Below are 23701 nucleotides of genomic sequence, written 5' to 3' on the forward strand. Positions count from 1 at the left end.
CGAGCAGCCCCCGGAGCCGCGCAGCATCGGCTTCTACAGTGACGTTGGAAGCCACGCCCGCTCGGGAGCTGGGGGCTGTCCTAGCCCCCCCAGCCTTCCCCCGCCCGCCCCCTCCTCCCGGCGCCGGCCCCCGGCCCGCCCCCGGCTCGGCTAGCGGGAGGCGCTGGGCGCCTGGGCTGGCGCGCTCTCCTGGGCGCACACACATACACACACACACACATCCACGCACGCACGCCCAGAGCCGCTCTCTCCGCGCCCGGCCCACGTTCCCCTCGCCCATGCAGACGGACAGAGCGACGGAAGATGGCTGACGACTCCACGGGGCACCGAGGATGCAGCCTGGCGGCGGCGGCGGCGGCGGTGGGAGCGGCAGAAGCAGCGGCGGCGGAAGGGGCAGCGGCGGCGTTGGCGGCGTTGGCGGCGGCGGCGGCGGCGGCAGCGGCGCCACCATCAGCACCACCTCCACCACCGCCGCCGCCGCCGCCGCCGCCACCACCGCCGGCGGCGGCAGCAGCCATTTCATCTCCACAGAAACCAGACACAAAAACATGGCAGAAATGGAGAAAGAAGGGAGACCTCCGGAAAATAAAAGAAGCAGGAAACCGGCTCACCCAGTGAAAAGGGAGATCAATGAGGAAATGAAGGTATTTTTGGACTTCGGGGCCAGAGAGCCTGAGCTCTTTCTTCCGCCTGCTCCCTTTGGGCCGTTGTATAGATTCGGAGGGTACAGGGGAGCGCTTGTCAGTTTCTGTAGGATGCCCAGAACGCCTCAGCTCCTCCTCCAGGTGCAAACCGAGGCCAACTCTCGGGCTGCATCCCCGAGATTTGCCTTCCTCAGATTTGATGGGGGTGGAGGGGCGGCCGGGAAACCACATACTATTTAACCTTATAAACCCCAGGTTGGTAACAGGCGCGTTTCAGAGGGAGGGGACCGGGAGCCCAAGTGGCGGGTGGGTATGGTGAAGAGGCTTTCCTAGTCGGTGGGGTAGTTTTTTCCTCTTCCTCGGGAGCCATCCCCGGGATCCCTCCAAAGTTAAGAGCCGTCGGGCCGGAGCAGCCGGGGAGCGCTGGATTCCACCCCTCTCCCCAGTTCATCTCCCCGTTCCTCGATCCCGCTTCCCGACTAGAAGCCAGCGGCGACGGTGTAAAAGGGGCTGTCAGTGCCGGGGCGAGTTGTGGCCCGAGCGGCGCGGGTCTGGGTACCGTTTTGACGGCCGGCTCGCTTCGCACGCAGCTGCTCGCTCCTCTCACTCGGCTGCCTCCGCCTCCCGCTCGTCTTTGCATGCTCGACTTCCCAGTTAAGCAGACCCGGGCAAACCCCGGTGCAAGATAGCTGTCTGAGGGGCGGCCTTCGCAGAGCGCCTGCCCATTGTTCGGAAAGGCCAGCCCGGAGTCCTGTCGGCGAGGCCGGGCTCCCCGCCAGGCCAGCGGTGCTCCAGAGGTGGCGAGCGCAGCAGCCTGGCGCTCCAGCTGTTCGCGTTGGAGTGATTGCACAAGAGCACCGCTCGGCTCTGGACCCCCCTCGTCCCCCTCCCACTTATTTTCCATGAAGTTGCAGCTTTTGCCCGGTGAGGGTTTTGTTTTGTGTTGATTTCACGAGTCTCTCTTGATTTTTTAAAAAAATTGTTTTATTTGTAATTTTTGTCTTTCTGTGAGTTACAAACAAGTAGCAGATTTCAGGGGGGACTTTAGTTTTCATTCTGCAGCCGTCTTGGTGTTCCCCATCTTCTGCATAGAATCCTTAACACTGCCCACTGACTTGGTCAGGTTGGTTAAGTTGCTATTTAAAAGACAAACGATGAAGATGGCAAGCAACTAAGTAAAATTTATTGCGGTTTCACGTTGTCTTGATTAGAACAAACATATTCTAGAGAGTGCCTTGAATGAAGCCCATGTTTAGAAAGGGGCACACGGATAATACATCCTATATCTATACCTAGGTGCCTATGCTTAGCGTTCCTTTCTTCCAGAAAATGTCTGTAGCAATCTGCATTTTGGAATAAGGGTTTTTATTTCTGGGTGACAAATTTAGTGCCTGGAAGCATGAGGTGCAGCATCAGTCCAAGGAGAGTTAAGGAAGATTTGCCTTGGAAATCATTGCCATTCCTTGTGATGGAAACCTCCATTGATTCCATTGATAGACAGTTTTTTAAAAAAGAGACCAGCAGGAGTTGTCTTCCCATGGGGATGGAATTCAAACAGTTTACAATAACCATCCTTCCTCACTCGCCTTTCCCTCCTGTCCTGCATTTCCAGATTACTTTTCCATTTCATTTTAAATTGGGAGTGGAGGAAGAGGAGAGGTAAAGCCACTAAGAAGTCACAGTGTGCACTGGCCCTTTAAAACACTGTCTAATGTGATCTATATGGATGGCAGCTTTTAAGTTTCATAGGTTCTAGAATTACAAATTAGCTAATTTTAATCAAAACATGTGAAATGTTATCCCGGCTGGATATAAAGGCTGACTGTGCTCGATGCTTGGGGCTCACGTTGTTGACTTTGGCTGTGGGAGCACTCCGTGGTTTGGGAGATAGTTGTCCTTCTACAGTATAACAGATGTTTGTCTGAACTGGTGAGGAAGAAACAAAAACAACATTGTGTGAAGGGGAAAAATTACACAATTTTTAGCCAATGCTGCAGGACTAAGTATGGAATTAACGTTCGTGCACAGAATTTCCTCTTTTTAAAATGTTATTTTTCTTCCAAGTCACCACCTACTATTTGAAGTTTTAATCCTTATCATTTCAGTACAGAGTAGCATTAAATAAGAAGTTTTACACAGCAAATAATTCAATTGCCTGAAGGATCAGTATTTTCTCCCTAGTTTGGAACAATGTGTAAGAGACACTGGGTCAGAATCTTCAGTCGTGTCAATGCACATCATGCCAGTGAGTCATGAAATCCCATTTCTAGTGGAATTGTTCGGTATACATTCTTCTAATATAATAGCACCAAAAGTCCTCATTTTAAAAGTGATTTCTCAAAGTCAAAAGCTGGAAGGGTTATTTTGAACTCACCAAGATTTTTCTGCTTTTAATGTTAATAACCACATCAATAAAACCCCTCCCTGAACCTCATGGTATTATTACCCCTCCATCTCCCCAAAGCTAAAGTGTAGAGTAACCTAACAAGTTGGTTGCCCTGCATAAAAATATGTGCAACAAAATGTCACCGAGAACACAATGTGGCCTTGTGCAGCTTCATATCGGTGCCGTTGGAGCTGCCTGGCTGTGTTTGCCTTCATCTGAACGGCTTTCATCTGGACCAGTGTAAACTAAGCCCTGGTAAGTAATCACAGCCCGGCAGAAAGAAAGGAATGTATACAGCTAGCACGGCCTAAGCTGTAAAAACGGAAACCTGAGCCCCACCGTGGATCACATATCAAGGCTTGAAGGTAGGGGAAATGAAAGGGGGAAAGAGGAGAGAGCGAATGCAAAAGTCAGCCTGGGAAGTGGAGGATCCGGAGGAGGCCCCCCCTTAGGGAGAGTTGGCTCAGGGATTAGGGAATTTTATCGTGGTGTACAGTGACCTACTCAGGTTTCAACACTGGTTGGATCAAGTTGCTTTTCTGCGAGCTGAAAGAAAAAGGACTGGTGTGTATGTGATTTTTTTTCCCCTTCGGGTAATAGAAAGGACATTGGTATAAGCATCTATTTTAAGTACAGCAAATGCAGGGAGCTGAGAATGAGCAACAAAATTGCCTCATCATAGAGACTTCCTTCAAGATTTCCTAATTGAGATAGTCACAGATTTATTTAAAAATGGACAGAGAAGACACACTGGCAGAGGTTTAGCTGACACCAGTAATGGCATTGGAGATTGTCTTCATGTGGCTGGGAGCTAATGTTGGTTGCTGTTTCACTAGATCAGATATTGAGTTACATTTTCGTTATCACTGGTTTAATGTACAAAGCAGTTGTAACAAATTTAAATTTGATACAATATAGTTTTGTGTGTGAAAAGTACATGACTTGGCATAGCTTGCCTTTAATGTCCTTTAGTGAAAATATCTTCAAGTAGAAATGTTTGTCTCATTATGACCTTTACAATGTTTCTTTATCTTTCCTTCCCCCCCACTTCATCCTGGTTTTTCTTAATTAAAAAGACTTATTGCTTTACTGTACTTACAATCAGTCTGCCCTATTTAGTTAGTGACCAGTAGAGAGGATTAAAAAAAATCAGATGGCAATTCAATTTATATTTTGACTACTTTCTGTTTCTAAAGCGAATATTGTGATTGTATCTACTGTAATATGCCTTCAATATATTGTTAGCTCACATGTATCATAATAAATGGCTCTTAGGAGGGAATTCTGGTATATGGAAGTGTTAATTCATTTCAGATGTTCATCCAGAGCATACCATAAAAGCTAGATGTAATATTGGATGTGCAAATGTAAATATATAAATAAGTATAAATATAGTTGCACTTAAGGGTATGTATTTTATGTGCATAGATCTTGGTGAACATGGTTAGTGACTACCAAACAGTAATACAATTCAAAAAAAAGTAAACTCTGAGTAGAGATAATGAGTCAGATTTTCATCTTTTAAAACTCTTTGACAAAACCATTGTGATTAGATCAAGCACTCTGCCCTGGAAACTTTCCTAAACAAACCATAATTAATGCATTTACAATGTTTGGCTTCCTTATCAATTGCCCAACTACAGGATAATCTGTGTTAAATGTCTTAGGGTCTTTGCTGAATTTCTGTCTATAAATATTCTTAGTAAGTAATTTGTACCTAAAATTATGCTTCAGTCCTAATGCCTACAGTTAGAGTCAGGCACATCTGTTAGAGTTTAGTAGTAAACTCACCATAAGATTTTCTAGTTTAGTTTCTGATGATCTCCATTTGGCATTAAAAATGACCTGTGTCAATTGCACAGACAATAAAGCAAGTTGCAGAGCTGAGCTGGTGAGTGCAGTGATTTAAATAGCTTGCCATAAAATAAAATAAAATAAAATAGAGATATCAGAGTGTGGATTGGAAAAGTCAGCATGTTTAAGGTTGAAATCAGCTCATTACTAGAACAGGTATATTTTAAGTTTTGCTCCTGAAACTCCATCCTGATGTCAGAAACAGTGAGTCTCAGGAACCTAGAAAGTGGGCTTGGGACCAGATCTCACTGTGGCATTCACAAATTATGTCAGACCTCCCTGGCTGAGCAGTGGTCTAAGGTGTGCCACGTGGCAAGGCTGGGAACTATTGTCAGTCGGAGCATGGTGCTTGCCCCTTGGGAGCTGGTGTAGGATATTCCCGAGCCCACCAGCCCTGTCCTCTGTGTTGCTCTCGGTTGTCCTGCTCAAGGCTCTAGTCTCAAACCGTAAGAGAAGGTCCTGGGAGGGCACAGAGAGCTATGAATTCTGCTCTGTTCAAACCGGGAGTTTTCTGAAAAGTCTCTTTCTCCATCTGTGAACTGGTGAGGATAGTGTGTGGTAGAGTGAGACTCTCTAAGCCTTACACAATTCACAGGTTCCAGAGAGGAGGAAATGGAAAGGAACCACTCCACTTCCTCCCGAATCTGAAATAAACATTTGAACTAGAAGAAAATGAGTCTGACAGACTCATTCCCTTCTGCGTTTCCTGCCTCTGTGCTTGCCAAGCACTGCTCTGAGAAGCCAAGCCCTACTCTCCTTGTGTGAAAGACAGACTCATAGAAACCAAGAGGTAACAGAGTTTTTAAATGAAAGTCAAAAACAGGGCCTCAAAAAAGGCAAATATCAGTGAATACAAGTGACTCTCTGAAAAAGGAGAGTTCCAGGGAAATAGAGGTGTCTTGCAAGGGTGACCAGACTTCTTGCATCTTCTAAGGAAGTGTTCTTTTTATCGAGTCTTTATACTTTTTATTTTTTTGAAAAAATTATTAGAAGTAGTAGAAGGTGGATCATTTAAAAATCTCTGAAGTCTAAAACTTCCTCTTGCGGAATGGGAAGTCAGCCATACTTGTACTCAACCTAATAAGATTATTGAATATTTTCCTAAAAGAGAAGGGATATTCCAGGGTAGAATGAAAAAAAACAACAACTTTGTTTTTGATGGTGCCAATTGAAACATGTAAACAGACATGAAAGCCTGTGCTGGGTGAGATTTGCTGAATGTACATTTTAGAATCTGTAGACTGATGGGTGTTAATATCTCTTATATAACTAAAGGGCTGTGGAACTCTGTCCTGCTTTAAGGCCAGTGGCTTTTGGCATGGACAGGAAAACAATGTAACAAGACTTGGTGATTTTAAGGCCAGTGCTGCAGCTGTGATAGGACACAGCTGCACACAGCTGCACACCTGCCATGCCTGCTACAGTGTTAGCCCCAGGGCTGGGCTCCACAATTTCACACATTTCTTTGACCTTTTTAGGACATTTGATGTCCTGGCCACAGATTAAAACATGGGGACATAATTGTCTGTTCTGCGTCACAACAAGACAGTAAAGCAACGTAGATTTTTATATGTGGAAACACAATCTTGGTTTCATGTGACAATAATACATCCATCTAATTCAGACTGTGTCAATAAGAGAACAAGACTTTCTCCTCAGGCCTGCTCCAGGTGGGAGCTGGTTTTTAGTGTTTTGATGTGTCCTCTGCCCTTAGAACTGTGTGCTAATCATTGTGTTGTGGCTGAGAACAATGCTGCAAAATGACCCAAATGGAGCTCAGTGACCTTCTTAAAAGGATTTCAGGCCAAAAATCTGTATGCAGTTCAGATACAAACAGCAAGGCTCCATGGGTAAAGTCTGCACCAAGAGTATGAATCTGGCTGCTCTTAACATAACATGCATGTGGATGACCCTCAAATGGGATGTCTGTGGGAGTGGCTTATCCTTAGGATACCATCAGACCCAGTAGGATCATGAGCATGGAAGTACTTTGTAGTCTGTAAAGGGCTCTTCCCACAGTTCTTTTTCACTATTTAAATTTTGCCTGCTTCTTGGTAGAACCTTAAAATAAAAGTGATCCATTAGATCTGTGTTAAGAGAGATGACTTCAAGTCAAATCAACTTGAATTCCCAGTAGTCTGAGAGTGCTCATTAACACTGGATATTATAATTCTTTTAACTTTCAGACCTGGGGATAGGTAGAGCTAGAAATTGATTTCTAATCAAGTTTAATTCCTACTTCCTACAAAAGAAACTGCTTTTCTTTTACAGCTTCATCCCCTCAGCCCTTTAAAAATCTTAATTAGTGAACCCAGTGATGCTTAATAGAAATCTGCCTCAGAAGTCAGTCAGAACCCATGGAGATGAAAAGGGAGATAAAATATTTTCCAAAAATAACCATCATTCTATTATTCATAACCTTAACTGGCAGAGATACCAGCATTTTTTTCCCCCACCTTGTAAATTGTTCAGGATTGGGGGTTTCCTTTTCCTTTGAAAGTATTTCTTATATGCTGCGCTTTCTTGGATAATGTGTGTAAGAATGTTTTGAAGTTAAGTAATGTAACTGGCAGATCCTTTTTACTGTTATTAGGACTGTGAATATGACTGATATGGTTGTCTGTGAGAAGACTGTGTTAATTAAAACTATTTTTTGATTTTTATAAAAATAATACATGGACATGACATAAATAGTAGAATAAGCAATATAAATAAGCAAAAAGAAAAACAAAGCCTGTAATTTTCCTACCCAGACACCATTACCATCAGCATTGTGATGTATGTCTTTTCATGCCCTTTTCTATGTATGATGAATGTTTTTTTTTAAAAAAAAACCAAAAACAACTAACCTTCCATTTAAAACTTAACATATTGTTAATAGCTTTTCGTGGTAGTAAAAATTTATCCACAGCATATATTTAGTGGCAAAATAGTATTCCATTTCAGTAATTTCATGACTAGTCTATAATTTATTTAACTGAATTCCAATTGTTTGACACATAGTTTGTTTCCAAGAAAACAACACTGAGATAAACATTCCTGAACGTTCATATTTTTGCACCTATTTCCTTAGAATAGTCCCTACTATGCCTAGAAATAAAATTGCTGAATCAAAGGGTATGTAAAATTTTAAGCTTTTATTGCAGAGAGTCAAGTTACCCTTTCTAAAAGTTGAATTAACTTGAATTCCCAATAGTCTGGGGGTGGGACTTCTCTGGCGGTCCAGTGGTTAAGATTTTGCCTTCCAATGCAAGGGATGCGGGTCTGATCCCTGGTCAGGGAGCTAGGATCCCATATGCCTTGAAGCCAAAAAACCAAAACATAAAACGGAAGCAATATTGTAACAATTTCAATAGAGACTTTAAAAATGGTCCACATCAAAAAAAAAAAAAAGTCTGAGAGTGCTCATTAACATTGGATATTATAATTTTTTTTTTTTTCTTTGCGGTACGTGGGCCTCTCACTGTTGTGGCCTCTCCAGTTGCGGAGCACAGGCTCCGGAGGCGCAGGCTCAGCGGCCATGGCTCACGGGCCCAGCCGCTCTGAGGCATGTGGGATCCTCCCGGACCGGGGCACGAACCCGTGTCCCCTGCATCGGCAGGCGGACTCTCAACCACTGCGCCACCAGGGAAGCCCTGGATATTATAGTTTTTTAAGCTTTCACATATTTATTTTTAGAATCAGCTGTCCTGAATTTTGTTTGATAATTTTTCTGTATTTACATATTTAAAAAATATTTATGGATGTATCCAAATGTGTTAGCACATTTATTGATTAGATTCTAAGTGCTAGGCATTGTGCTAGATGGGACAAAAATGAAATAAAGGGTTTCTGCCCTCAAGTAACTTATAGTATGTTTCGTTGGGATAGATGACATATTTTACTAGCACTGTGGAGGGATGTAGGACTTGGAGTGGAAATGGGAATTATGTTTGTGGGAAGAGGGAGGACGTGGCTTTTCTCTCATCTGAATGAATGATTGGGAGCTCTCTGAAAACTTTCTGCTTTCTTGGGTCCTACCAAGTTGAAAACACATCTGACATTCAGTTATGCAAGGCCTGAGATAAGAGAAATCGGTGGTACCTACCCTATATTTTAAACTTTGTTTGGTGTTTTCAGAATAAAATCATTAGTTCTTTTTGAAGACCTTGAAGTACTTGCATTTCAGAGTATTTTGAGGCTTTATAATTACTGTGATTTTCAAAATGACTTGAAGTCATTATTATTTACCTGGTAAAATGTTCAATTAAAAACCATTTAGAGTGAACTTTGACATGCATACAGTATTTCTAGTTGAATAAGGAGAGTGTCTAATGAATGTCCTGGGAATTAAATTCCAACAAAAATAAACTTTGCCAAGAACTCAGAGGAGTGGGGAAATAGTTAAGTTTCCTGTCTTTCCACTCTCTTTCTGTGACCTTTTTTTAAAAAAAAATTCTAGGAAAAGATCATGCTTTCAGATTAAAGGTTAGGCTTTTCTTCTTTCTTTAGGAACCCTGGAGGTGAGAGAGGGGAATTGGAAAGGGACAGGAAGGGGTATGGAGGTATAGTATTAAAAGTGCAGAGCCATTAGAGTCAGATGTGATGTCAAAAAATTGTCAAATGAGAAGATTAAATTTTGATTATGAATTTTAAGACCCCCATCCCAACAATAAAGACAATTAAGGAGAGTAGAGGTCAATGATCAAGTCGCAAAACAAGCAAAGTTTTAGCATAGGTAGATATGTCCTGGTTGAAAAGCTCTTTGTATGTGACATTGACATCGGTGATATGATTTCTTTGCAATACTGTTGTTGGTCCAAGGAGGTAGCTCCTTTGGAGTTGCTGACACATTGGACTGTACAGAATTTATAATAGAAAGAGTCCTGGTATAAGGATCCGAAGATCTGTATTTTTGTTCTGACTTTACTAGGTGATCTCTCATGCCTGTCATTTACCTTCTGTATGCTCCAATTTTCTGTCGTAAAATGAGGATGTCACAGAGGTTCACCAAAAGTTTACTGTGGAAATCAAATACCTAACTCACAGGGTAATTGAAAGGAACAAGAGAGTTAAAGGATGTGGAAACACAGTAAAGTGCTATAAGAGTGTTAGACATTATCATTGTAATTATAGTGACCTATTTTCCAAACCCAAATTGGACCACATGGTATGAGGGAGGATTTTTGTGCCACTTCCAAGGGTGAGAGGCAGTCTGCAAAATGTGTTTTGGATGCCAGAATATTGAAATTCTGGCACATTTTGATGGTTTATGGGAACAATGATAAAATATTTGAGATAGTGGCTGTTCAGTAAAATTTATGCTGTGTGATCACTGTAATTATGATACTTCTTTGCAAAAGGCAATTTATTTCTTGTATAAGTAGAAATTCTTTGATTTCACAGGACCTTAGAGCTAGAAGGGCCTTTAAGAGATTCTACTTGAGTTTCCTGCTCTAAGTCTCCAGGAGAAATTCTGGGTGAAGATTTTGGGGGAAGCAAATTTTACAACTTCTCTTAGTACAGTGGCTTGTCCTATTATGAAACAGCCTTACCTCAAAAGTCTCTCTGCACTTTAACTCTTATCACCTTAATTTTCTGGTAGAAAAACTTGAAAACCCATATGGACCATAAACATTAAATTCACTTCTCCTAGAATATATTATGTTTCTTGGATGGTAACTGCAAAAATCCATTTCATTTCCTTTGGTTTAGCACCATAGCGAGCCCATATGATGTCTAGCATCAAGTTCTAACTAGAAATTAAAAATTATTTATTCCTTGGGGTTCTTTGATTTCTTAATGCAATAGTATATAAGACAGAGGTGATACCTATTCTTGTAGTTTGGTGTTTCTTTTTCTTTTATCTTGTTCGACTTTTTATGAAAAGTTTGAGAGTTATGGCTCAAGGCTTTATAAACCTTTTGTTTTCTGCTTTTCCAGTCATATATCAAAACATTAATATGTTTCTTTTTACTTTCAATGATAAGAAAGGGAATGTTTTAGAGTTTATTTTCACTGACATTTATAGTAACTCGAAATTCATGGAGTAGATCAATTCCATATTGATCATATTGATTGTTTCATGAAGCCTCTGAGTTTTCAGGACAAACCATAAACTAAGTGATGCACTTAAGATGCCCAAATAATATGAATTTTGTGTTAATAATCCAGTTGAGGTTTCAGTATTTACGCGAATGTCTGAAACTTCTGGATCCCATCCCTGGGATTGGTTCTGAAAGGCTGAACGGATTTGCAGCTGGACTAAAACAAACAAATCTATATCCTTGGCTGGGAGGTTGCTCCGTGAATTATGCATCTGTAGCTTTTGTGTCGCTTCAGAGGTTAGACAGAACCAGAGAAAGAGGTGCCCAAGATACAAATGGTCTAGAAAATTAGATATGGTGGCCAGGAGTTACTATGCAAGAGATTTTCTGCTTTTTGGGCACATTTCTCTTAGAGATTGAGGCAAACAGCATATAAACCAGTAGGATGGCTTGAACTTGGCTTTTAGCACTGTTGGGAATTGTGTTTTTGATGCAAGGTGTAATCCTTATCCTTGGAGATTTCTGCTGCCAGACTCCTGATGGAGGACCTTGGTTTGTGTGCTTAGAGACTGTCATTCTCCAGTCCAGGCACTCAGCTCAGTGAAAGAAATTGGGTGTTAGGGGAGACTGTGACACCTCATTAAAGCAATCTCTTTTGATTGAGTAGTGCAGCATTTAGCAGAATCCTCCTCGGTGGTATTCCAGAAGTTGCTGAGCTTATTATACATATCGATCATATCATCTTTGTGCATTCATGAAAAGAATGTCTATTTAATGTGGACATGACCAGCCATCAGATAGAATAAATACCTCAGTAAAGCTTGACATGGCTGACTGTTGGCCTTGTGGATGGTAACACTGAATCAATCTGGCTAGATTTTTAAAACTTGCTTGTGCATTATGCTATCACAGATTGACCCATTTGGAACTCTGAGCTCAAGTGGGTACTAAAGAAAAAAAAAAATCTAGCATCCTGTGGGTGGTTTGAAATGCCAGGTTTGTTTTTATGTAGTGTAATATCCTTCCTTTTTTTAATACTTCTTTTTACTTATTTATTATTTATTTAATTAATTTATTTTGGCTGCACCGAGTCTTAGTTGCAGCATGCAGGATCTTCCTTGCGGCATGTGGGATCTTTTAGTTGCGGCATGTGGACTTTTAGTTGCAGTACACAGGCAGGATCTAGTTCCCGGGCCAGGGATCGAACCCAGGCCCCCTGCATTGGGAGCGCAGAGTCTTACCCACTGGACCACCAGGGAAGTCCCTCCTTTCTTTTTTTATGCAACCCCTGCTGAAATCTAAAGTGAAGTTCAAGAGAACATGGAACTTACACGTTGAGGCTGTGTACATGCTGGTTTAGCCTGGGTGCTTGTTTCAGGTATAAATTATACATCCCAGTGTAATTCAGAAATGACAACTTCTAGGCAGAATGAGAAAAGATTCTTTGAACCACAGAGAAGGTTAGAATATATAGTTTTTCTAGCTCAGTCTAGGAGGCTCAGCCTGCCTTGCCTGATAAAGATGCCTTAAAAAAATTCATTCAACAAACATTTATTATCTTACTCTGTAGTATAGGATCCTTCTTTTTATTAAAATTTTTCCAGCTTTATTGAGAAGAGGTATAATTGACACAAAACATTGTGCAAGTTTAAGGTGTACAATATATTGATTTGATACATTTATATATTGTAAAATGACTACTACCCGTAGCATTAGCTACCACCTCTATCCTGTCATATAGTTACCATTTCTTTTTTGCAGTGAAAAGATGTAGGATCAACTGTCTCAGCAACATTCAAGTACATGATAGTGTTATTAGCTATAATCACCATACTGTACAGCATGCTATACTATACCCTTTGACCAATCTCCTCATTTCTGCTGCCCCCAGCCCCGGGTAACCACTTCTCTACTCTGTCTTTCTCAGATAGAGATGCTTTAAGGCACACACAAGCATTAACATATCGCAGCTGTTAAGTTCATTAAAAATAGTCACCTGGTAGTATAAGCTTTAAATCTGTCCAACTATTATTTACCCATTATTTCCACAGCTTGATATCTATAATAACAACAAAAATAATGCCTTATATTTTATAGAGTTGTCCCTCCAAATCCACAAGGGATTGGTTCCAGGACACCCCACACCCACACCACAATCCCTAAATCCGCAGTGCTTAAGTCCCTTATATAAAATGGCGTAGTATTTTCATATAACCTACACACATCCTACCATATACTTTAAATCATCTCTAGATTACTTATAATGCTTAATATAATGTAAATGGCAGGTAAATAGTTGTAAATACAATACAAGTGCTATGTAAATAGTTGCCTACATGACAAAGTCAAGTTTTGCTTTCTTGAGCTTTCTGGAATTTTTTTCCAAATATTTTCCAACTGCGGTTGCTTAAATCTGCAGATGCAGAACCTGCAGATATGGAGGGCTGATTGTATACTGATTTATAGTTCATAAAGTATTTTCATACATTATCCAAAATCTGAGCTGGCTAGTAACCTTAAAGTCATTTGGTACTTTTATGTTACTTGTCAGAAGACAATCACAGTGACCTTTGATTTCATGGGGAAAGAATCTGTCACTAGTGGAATTTGTAAAGGAAATTATGCTTCAATGTTTAAAGAATACTGTTACAAAAGGGAAAATTAAAAAGGGAAACCCTTGTAGACTATTCAGCTTTCTGGATGGTAGTGGTTGACAGTTGAGAAATTATTTCTTTGCTGAGATTTTGCTTTATCTGAGATAAGAGTCATGTTAAGAAACAACACCTAAATTGGAAAGCAATTCTAGTTTAAATTAATCTGAGCCACAAAATGGTCGATTGTTTTCAGTTTCAGAATTTCTTCTTAGCTGTTTTTGTGCTTTTACCTTTCAATATTTTTGTATTAGTGAAAGATATAGACTTTGCAGAAGGATATGCCAAAATATGACTTCCTATTCTTAAGCAAAACTGACAAATACCTTTTCTCTTGTTATCTTTAAATTGCAAATGTCTGAAGGTCTGTCATAATTGGATGCGTCATCCTGAGATTTAAACGCGTGACAGTTTTTGAACGTGATTTGAAAAATGAACGTGACTGTAAGGGAGGTAGGGCGGGGCTGGCAGAAAATGGGTAGTGGAAACAGAATTCGATTTATGTGTTCTTTTCAAATAGTTATTGATTATATACATAAGTAGCCTATGCTTCTCTTTCAGAACTTTGCAGAAAACACCATGAATGAACTTCTTGGCTGGTATGGCTATGATAAGGTTGAATTGAAAGATGGTGAAGATATTGAATTCAGAAACTATCCTACAGATGGAGAGAGCCGGCAGCACATTTCTGTTCTCAAAGGTAATGGTATTCAATGTCCTTTCGTTCATGCAAACAAGGATTGGCTATCTCAACCTGCCGGAATTGAGTTGCTCTGGGACTCGTTTTGTTCATGATGCCAATGGTTGATTTAAATGGACATCCCCATAAGCAGAATTCTGCAGAATATAAGAGCACAACATAAAACAAAAATAGACACAGCTTAATCTCCATCCAGCAATGGGAGAGTTAGCTAGACAAGGGCTAGCTAAGCGCTGTGGTCCTGCCCACAAATTGATAGAAAGGGACAGTGTTTGCTAATTTCTAGTTTCCTGAACCCTTCGATATATCAATTGTTAAGGACTGGTGCTTTCTGTTAAGTGAAATGTTAGCTTTAGATTTTCAGACTGTAAGAGACAATCATGGTTAGTTTGATAATTTCTCCTCCCTGCCTTTTGGGTGGGAATTCTAAAGGAAGGCCCTATTTCTGTTTTCTGTTTGAAGTTTTCACCCTTGCCTCATCCACACAGCCTTGGATAGGTTAAGAAGAGTAAGAGAGTAGTAGAAGGTTGGGTCCTATATAATTCCATAAGAATGATCATCAAAGCCCAGCCAAAGAGTAGAAATTAGAAGGTTAATGGAGCTGAAATAACACTGAATCTGCCGGTGAGTAGCAGTGCCTGATATTTCATGAAGCCTGGAATCATCGATGGGTGTTGATCTGCACACTGAATTTATGAACCTAAATTTGGATTGAGTGTTTGTTTGTCAAAGAAAAGGATTATGTGAAGAAGCAATCCATTTGGGGAACTTTAATAAAATGTGACTAAAACTAATTGTGTGATATAATTGACAATTTGATCAGTATTTTCATTACATTCAATATCTATTGGCATAAACTACCTGTTCATGCATTTTATTTCCAGTCTCTAAGATAGTGCTTTTCCTTCTTATATGCCAAGCAATGAAACGTAAATGAGCTGTCCTGCAGGCATGTGGAATTGAACGTATGTGACAAATTTTATGTTAAGCTTGGTATGAAATTGTACACATCATGTTACAGAGATAGTATCATCAGTTTCACTGTAAACGAAAAATGCAAGTTGAGTTTATATTCTGTAAACTAATAGCTCGTTTAACACTTGGTCCAGGTAATAATCTTTGCCTCTGGGGAACATGGAGAGAGTGCCAGGATATGCTATTGGAGGGAACAAGTTGTTTTCTATGGTTGAGTGTTGTTTTTCTTTTATTCTTTTTTTTTTTTTTTTTTTTTTGCGGTAAGCGGGCCTCTCACTGCTGTGGCCTCTCCCGTTGCAGAGCACAGGCTCCGGACCACGAACCCGCGTCCCCCGCATCGGCAGGCAGACTCCCAACCACTGCGCCACCAGGGAAGCCCCTGTTGTTGTTGTTGTTGTTGTTTTTTTGGTTTTGGTTTTGCAGTACGCGGGCCTCTCACCGTTGTGGCCTCTCCCCTTGCGGAGCACCGGTCGCGCAGGCTCAGCGGCCATGGCCCGCGGGCCCAGCCGCTTCGCGGCATGTGGGATCTTCCCGGACCGGGGCACGAACCCGTGTCCCCTGCATCGGCAGGCGGACTCTCAACCACTGCGCCACCAGGGAAGCCCCCTGTTGTTGTTTTTAATGATTCACATGCAAGGTTAAAATTCACAAGGTTCATATCATTATAAGTTTTCTTTATGATCATTTTTGTTAATTTTTAATGGGTATTAATGGGTTAATGGGTCTACCCTGTGAAACAACAGTTTTTTCCTAATCATCAGCTTCTTTCTCATTGGTTCTTTTTTTTTTTTTTACATCTTTATTGGAGTATAATTGCTTTACAGTGGTGTGTTAATTTCTGCTTTATAACAAAGTGAATCAGTTATACATATACATATGTTCCCATATCTCTTCCCTTCATTGGTTCTTTTGATTATATTATCACTCAAGTTTACAATACAGTGGGACCTGGTTACAGTGCACTTTTTAAGCTTCTCCCCTGATAGAGAGCGATGTCTGCTGTATATCACTTTGTACATGGAAAGTGTTAATTGCCTCTCAATTTTCTATGGGCTTTTACGGTGCTAAAATTCATCACCACAGTACAGTTGAGATGTTAGCTATCATAGTGGAGCAAATTATAAAGGAGCCCTTTGGAAATTTATGGTAACACGACTGAAAAGGTCCAGGATGGTCTGTGGAGTTCTGGTAAAGTGTTTAAAGATTTGCAAGACAAAATTTTTATTCCATAGCCATTTTACTTGAGAAAATGTGGTTGTAAGCCCTTTCGTCATATTGAATGTGATTTTCTTCCTTTACAGAAAATTCTTTGCCAAAACCAAAATTACCTGAGGACAGTGTTATTTCACCATACAATATAAGCACAGGCTATTCAGGGCTTGCCACAGGAAATGGACTCAGTGACTCACCTGCAGGGTCAAAGGATCATGGCAATGTGCCCATTATTGTACCTTTAATTCCACCACCTTTCATAAAGCCACCGGCAGGTAAGTCAATACTGGGGTTTCCAGTGATAATGATTGATAGAAAATTGTTTTAACCGTCCTATGGTAATTATTAAATGCTTAAGTTAATTTTGGAAAAGACTGTTTTAGGGACTTTGCAGCTAAGAAATGTTAGTGCATGTATTATTTAAAGTAGTATTGTTTTATTAGGCCAATCTACTACTGCTTAGGCTGTCAACTTTCAACTGACAATAAATTTTTCCTACCCCTGGCTACAAAAAAAGTTATTTTCATTCTCTGAAATCATCTGTTTAAAATTAGAAAAGGATGAACTAATTAAAAAAATAAGATATATACTGCCTGGTTAGCAAGAAAAAAAGGAACCATGGTTGAGCTGGGTGGTGGTGCAGTGAGGACCGTGTCTCCTCTGTGGGTTTTGCGAAGGAAGGGGCAATTTGTAAAGTGTGTGTGGCAGGCTTGTTCCCCAGCCTGCCTTCTTATAAATCCACTTAAGAAACAACCTAGGTTACCCATCTCATACAGAGTTCCTTCTAATTTGTGCAAAGCTCTTTGAGAGCTTAAAAAAAATGGAGATCTGAATTTCATTTGCATGAAAATGTAATCAGTTCTTTTATATTTCCAGAAAATTAGATGGCAGTGTATTAAGCTAGATGCCATGGGCTGAGCACAATGTTGTTTTATTAAGCCAGTCTTAAAATCTTATTGCAAGCTAGGTTACAGTTATGCTCCACACAGAGAAAGAAGTTCAGTAATATTGTATCTGGCTTGCTGTAAAAGGTCAGAATTATGCTAGAACACTTAATTGCTATGCTGGTTATTTTTCTGTATGTTGAATTGAACAATGATAAATACTGAGTTTTGATAGTAGTACTTATCATAACTCACTAAAGTTAATGCTTGTATTTTTTTTAAGGAAGATAGGTGTTTGGTTATGTTTTCATAAATAGTGAAGATATTTGTAGATACAAATTCCTTGGCTTATATTATAGATATATTGGTACCATCTTCTAAGTGTTACTAACATTTTTCTTCATGGTATGGGCACATTCTTTTGTTTGGCCTATGACATTTTAGCAGCAAAAGTGTCCTTTCATACTGAGGTCCTCAGATATGTCATTAAAATCCATTTACCTATCAAAATCACTTGTAATCGTGTTTGTCTACTAAATACTAACATAATTTGTGTAACATATAAAGTTTGTCTTTCTAATGCCACTATTCTCCTTTGGTTGATTGTTTTATGGTGCAGAGGGACCCAAATTTATCTCCTAAAGGTCAAACACATATTTTGCATGGGACAACTGGAGAGAAGGGTGACTAATTTTGTTAAATGTAGGGGTCATTGTTTGAAAGTATGTCCAGGGGCTTAGGTGAGTGGTGATGATGAGGGTATCAATAAAACAGTGTGACCAAGTGAAAAGAACACAGGCTTCACATTCAGACAGATTGTGTTTAAATCCAGGCTTTGTCATTTACCAGCTCTGTGAGTGTAGACAAGTTATATGATTTCCATATCTGTAAAATGGGGATCACAGTTTCACCTTATGGGATAGTTGTGGCCATGAGATGAGAAAATGTAGGTAAAGCACCAGCATAGTGCTTGCCACATGAAAACCATTCAGTAAACACCATGCCTCTTGTTCTTTTTTTTTCAGTCCGTATTCTGCCCCAGAGTTATCATGCGCATAATTTGTGCAAAAAAAAGTGGGTATCCAAATGCAAATTCCCCTCTAAGATTTATTTGAGCAAAGCAAACAGCTCTAGAAATTAGCATAGCTGAGGCTAACATGAGTTTGGCATGCCAAAAAACCTGCCCTGGAGTTTCGTACTCAGCCAGCCCCGTGGAATTCAAGCACACAGCTCCTATTTAACTCTAATTCCACATCAGATCAGGAAATAAATATGCAAAGGATAGAGGCCAAAAATTGAGCCTTGGAAGTCTTAGATGTAGGAACTCTGAGGATTTAGAAGCCAGAGTAACTGAACACCAGTGGTTTTGTGCTGTCTTCCATGGAACTCCAAGGCACTCATCTGTTGAAAACAGAATGTAGGGAAGGACATGTGTAATTTTCTGTATCTTCTCTAAACCTTGACTCGATCCTACTCCAGGGTTCTATATGACAAGAAAAAGATACACAAAGATTCTCTGCTTTCAAGGAGCTTACTCTGTTATTCTCTAAGCAGAAACTTACAGGAGAGATGAATTTTGATTTAGTTATGTTATCTAGTGCAAGGGTCAGTAAACTTTTTCTGTAAAGGGTCGGATAGTATTTTAGGCTTTGGAGCTCTACCGTCTCTGTCACAACTACTGAACTCTGTGGTGGTAGCAGAAAAGCAGCCATAGATAATACATAAACAAATGGGCATGGCTGTGTTCTAATAAATCTTTATTTACAAAAAAGGCAGCAGGCAGGGTTTGGCTTAGGGACAATAGCTTGCTGACCCTAGCACTAGGGTAAGATTGGCAAAAGTCTCATAATACCAGGAAGGTGAATAGAGTTTCTAAGAGTCAGGCTATGAGATTTGTCAAGGTGCTCTGTGTAATATCATGAGGAAGGGACAGTGACAGGGCAGGAAAATAGTGGGGTTTTCAGGGTATGTGGTGAGCTCTGGCACATAATAGGTACTCCACCAGTGTTTGTTGAATAAATGAATGAATGACTGATATTCAAATTCCTATTGCACATGCAGAAGATAGTACAGGCTACTTTGTTGTTCACTGGGAAAGTGCTAGGATCTTGTTTGGATTAGTCTCAGTCTGACTGACCATGACCATAGCCTCTGTGACAGTGATGTGAGTACTGATCCACAGGTAAGTGTAAAGTCCACAAATTATCCAAAAACTCCCATCTAGTTAATCATTTCAATTTTTCCTTTTGCTAAAACTTTTACCAGAGTTGTTATTCAAGGTAATCAAGTTGAGGGACACTCTGTCAATGGTCTAGCTGTATATAGGTTAATGGGGCATTTCTGAGGGAAACTAATAAATCATATGATGGCTAGGAACAAAAGGCCCCTTGGTAATCAACCCCTGAATAATTCAGAGTTGACTGTATCATGCAAGTGTCTACTTCTCGGGATAGGGAAGAAGAGGATTGTATGTATGCTCTGGATTCCTGGAAAGAAAATAACTATTAGCGTTCAAATTATTCCTGTTATACTGTAAGCCGGCTATGTGAAAATGCTGATGATACCTTATGTTTGTATTAAACTCTTTACAGTTATGAAACTCATTCAGATTTTATTATTTTATTTAATTTGATCTTTACAATAACCCTGGGAAATAGCATTTGAGATATCATTAAATAAAGAACTGAAGCTCAAATAGGTTAAATGGCTTTCTCAAGGTCAGGTGGCTTCTAAGTACTTGAGTCAAGACTAGTACTAAGGTCTTCTGACTCCTAATCCGATATTCTTTTTAATATAAAGTTGCCTTGTCAGCGTATATATAGGAAACTTCCCTAGACTGTATCAGAATAAGAGTATTTATTAATCTGCTACTTCAGATTCCTTAGTGACAGGGGATACAGCTTGTTCCTGCAAAAGGTTATTTTTTTCAAGTCCACATCTTTGGGGAGACTTGATGAGTTCTCTAACTCTAAGCATCTGTGGTTCTGTGAACCAGGATGACCTAGCAGTGGTAACCCCCCAGCTTGGTTTTAAAGTCTTGCCATCATGAAGCAAGTTGCTCCTGCTTCGAGGTACCGGAAGGCTCCATCTGGTCAGGCACTAGTTCCAGAGAGTGTTCCCTGTGCTCAGGCAGGCTCACCACTGGATCCCATCCACATTTGGCAGCCAGTGGGCCCAGTGGAGTACTCGTGATCGGGAACACGGTGATACCACACTCGCTTGGATTTCCACTCTCCTTTTGCACAGCTGCAGACAGAACTGTGGGGGTAGCTTATTTCTGGGCCTGGGGGATTGCTTTTCTGTTCCTGCACCCTTTTTATTCTGAGAAGGGGAACTTCTTGCACCTTGGTGATTACCACAAGCATTGACCCTGCTTCTGCTGCACATGTTTGCATCCAATTTCATCCGATTTCCAAGGCTAAGCTGCCCTTCCCCCCTCAGAGACAGAATCTGGCCCTTGGTGTAGGGTTTGTGACATCACAGTCGTTACTATGGTAATAGACTTGTTATAAACACAGAATAATAGCCCTGCTTTTACTTTTTTCTTTTCCCTCCAAGCAAATGAAGGGAATCACCATGATCTTTAAATAAGAATCACGGACTTTTCTGCAGTGGACAGAATAAGGTTTTGCCATATAGAGTTACCATTTTTAAAAAACTATAAGAATATAATGATAAGAATAATATTAGAAAATAATAGAAAGTATCAACCAATTCTCTTTTTCACACAAACATTCCTTTATCCTTTCAGTTAGAATGAATATGAAAACCTCCTTCTTTGCTAATTTAAAAAACCACAGCGTGAGCATAGTCTGAAGTGGCAGAATATATATCAGCAAGAGTTTTGAAAGATAACTCAGGTTAATTACATTGTAACCTTGCTGTAATTCTTCTCATATTAGAGATTTTAATATGGGTTCAATCCTTTGGGACTTCATTCAGAGAGGGTTGTACCAGTAAAGGACTTGCAGCATGGATTGGAAGAGCTGTACAACGGTGAATCTCCATCAGAATACTTATGCCTGCTCTGCTCCCATGCAAGTTTGACTATTGAAGCAAAGCCATTCAAAATGAATTTTAAATACATTTTTTTTTTTACAAAGACCTTATATTGGTCTTTATTGCTTTACAAGTGTAGTAGCACCCAGTTCCACTGAGCAGACATCAACCCTCTGCAGTGGTTGGGCAAGCTTGGGTTGCCTACTTCTGGTTAAAGTAACCAGCTGGGACTTGAACCAGGATTTTTTATCTCCTGCTCTTAGACTTGCTCCATGAACAACATTTTGCTCCCAAGACTTTAAAAAATCAGTAAAGCAATTAGTGCAGTTTGTTTTTGTTCATAAGGTAAAGATGAAATGCAAAGACTTTGCTAGTGAAAGTTTCACTGAGCTCAGTTGCAGAAAACACTGTGTATCTAGGAAACAATATTTTAGATCTGAGTCTTTTGTCAGGTTTTTCCAGAGGCTTATCACTTGCCTATTATAAGTCCAGAATCCCTTTAAATCTCTGAATACTTTAAAATAAAATGAAATATGCAAAAAGGAGGGGATATACTTCTCTGGATGCATTTATATGGCAATTTTGAATAAAATGTCTCTTACCTCAAATGGTAAGTGACCTTATTCTTATTCCCCAGTTTGTTCCCGTGTGTGAAGTGAAAGGCAGGGTCCATCCACACAGCACACACAGGTTTATGTGGAGGGACATGAGATTAAGCTTCTAAGACCAGCTTGATTTCCTTTGTGCAGGAGCATCTTGCCTTTCTTGGAAAACAATGACCATTTCCTGTCTTACAGGATGGTTTGCTTTCAGTGAGCTTTCCAAATTTGTGTTCAGTCATAGTCATGGAAATGTGATATATTTTTTCAGGCAAATCTTGAAATTCTTAAGGGGTTATAAGAAGTGGGCTCTAAGGAACCATTAGCTTAATTGAGAATATGGAAACATTCACGTGATCTGCTAAACTCTATGTGTATAGCTGAGTAGCCCACAGTTAATAAGCATGTTACTTTTTGGCTCTTGTAATTCTTACATGGAGTTGTACTTGCAGGGAAGTGGGAATCAGAATGTGGTTTGCATTATGATCATTATTTATTTTATCTGTTATTCAATATTCTTGGGGTTTGCATATGAATGCTGTATTCCAAATAGCCATTGAGAAAACAGGATTTAATAAAAATTGCTTTGCCATTTATTTATTTGTCCAACTTTTAAAATATGATTATTAAATAAAATTACCTAGAGTTAATGGGATTTGGATGACTTACTATTTATGTAGTAGATACATTTCTCAATAAAAAGAAGAGGTTCACTGAACCCTCAGATTTGGAGATCTTTCCAAACCGCTTAGGATGAGGACAGGAGGAATTATGGTGAATGACAGGAAGAGGAGTAGTTAATAACAGTATTGATATAATCTCATCAAGCTAATATTTTTTGAGCACTTATTATGGGCCAGGCATTGTGTAATAGATTATCTCATCTAATTTTCAGAAAGACTCTGTGTGGATGCTATTATTAACCTTGTTTTACAAATGAGGAAACTGAGACCCAGAAAAGTTAAGCAACTTGCCTGAGGTCACACAGGTAATAAGTGGCTGAGCTGGTAGCTGAACTTAGGCACAATGTCTCCTTAACCCGTATTCATACCACCTGATTATCCAAAACACTGTGTCAGTCTTTTAGTCAATAAGGTATTTACTGAATGTTCTTTACATTATATGAGATAATACAAATATATACAATATAAATACAAATTATATATATGTATATGATACAAATATATATATCGTCCCTGATCACCAAGAACTTACAGTGTACTTGATATATAATCAAAACATTATTCTATTTTGACTTTGGAAAGTATGAAATAATTTAACAGCATTTGGAAGGTGCACGGTGGGAGTAGAAGGGCAGTTAAACTGGAGTAGCAGAAAGTCTATAGGCAGATACTCAGGAACTGTTATGTTTGTACAGTTGGGGAGAAATGGCATCTGAAACATAATGTAAGCTAGAGATAGTCATTTGAAATTCAAAGTGTTGAAAAAGACACAAAATGAAGCCTTAAAATGTTAGCTACTATGACATGGGTCCTGTTTTATCTTTCTTTATACAATCAAGGGGTCTTGAAAAGGTGTAAGTCAAATTTCAGTATGTTCAGTCATTCTTAATGCCAAATGGAATGTGTAGTTTGAATGGTAGCATGATGTGGTGGAAAGACCACCAGAGTAAGAGCCAGGAGACCTGGATTGTTAATGCCAGCTCAGCCATTTATTGGCTGGCTAATCTTGGATAAGCCACTTAGCCTTTCTGAGCCTCAGTTTCCTTGTCTGAAAAATGATGTAGTTAACTAAGGTAATCTGTAATTTC

General features: G+C 40.0%; 1 protein-coding gene across 1 annotated transcript in view; it reads left to right on the top strand.

The window, feature by feature from the left end:
• Positions 1–548: 548 nt before the first annotated feature.
• Positions 549–23701, top strand: part of SOBP (sine oculis binding protein homolog) — a 161524-nt gene continuing 138371 nt past the window's right edge. The window contains exons 1-3 of the mRNA XM_007447250.1: positions 549–644; positions 14123–14261; positions 16538–16723. Coding sequence (XP_007447312.1) covers positions 549–644; positions 14123–14261; positions 16538–16723 — 421 coding nt within the window. The remainder of the gene's footprint in view (positions 645–14122; positions 14262–16537; positions 16724–23701) is intronic.

The sequence above is a fragment of the Lipotes vexillifer genome, unplaced genomic scaffold, assembly GCF_000442215.2.
Source record: "Lipotes vexillifer unplaced genomic scaffold, Lipotes_vexillifer_v1.1 scaffold515, whole genome shotgun sequence".
NCBI lineage: Eukaryota > Metazoa > Chordata > Mammalia > Artiodactyla > Lipotidae > Lipotes > Lipotes vexillifer.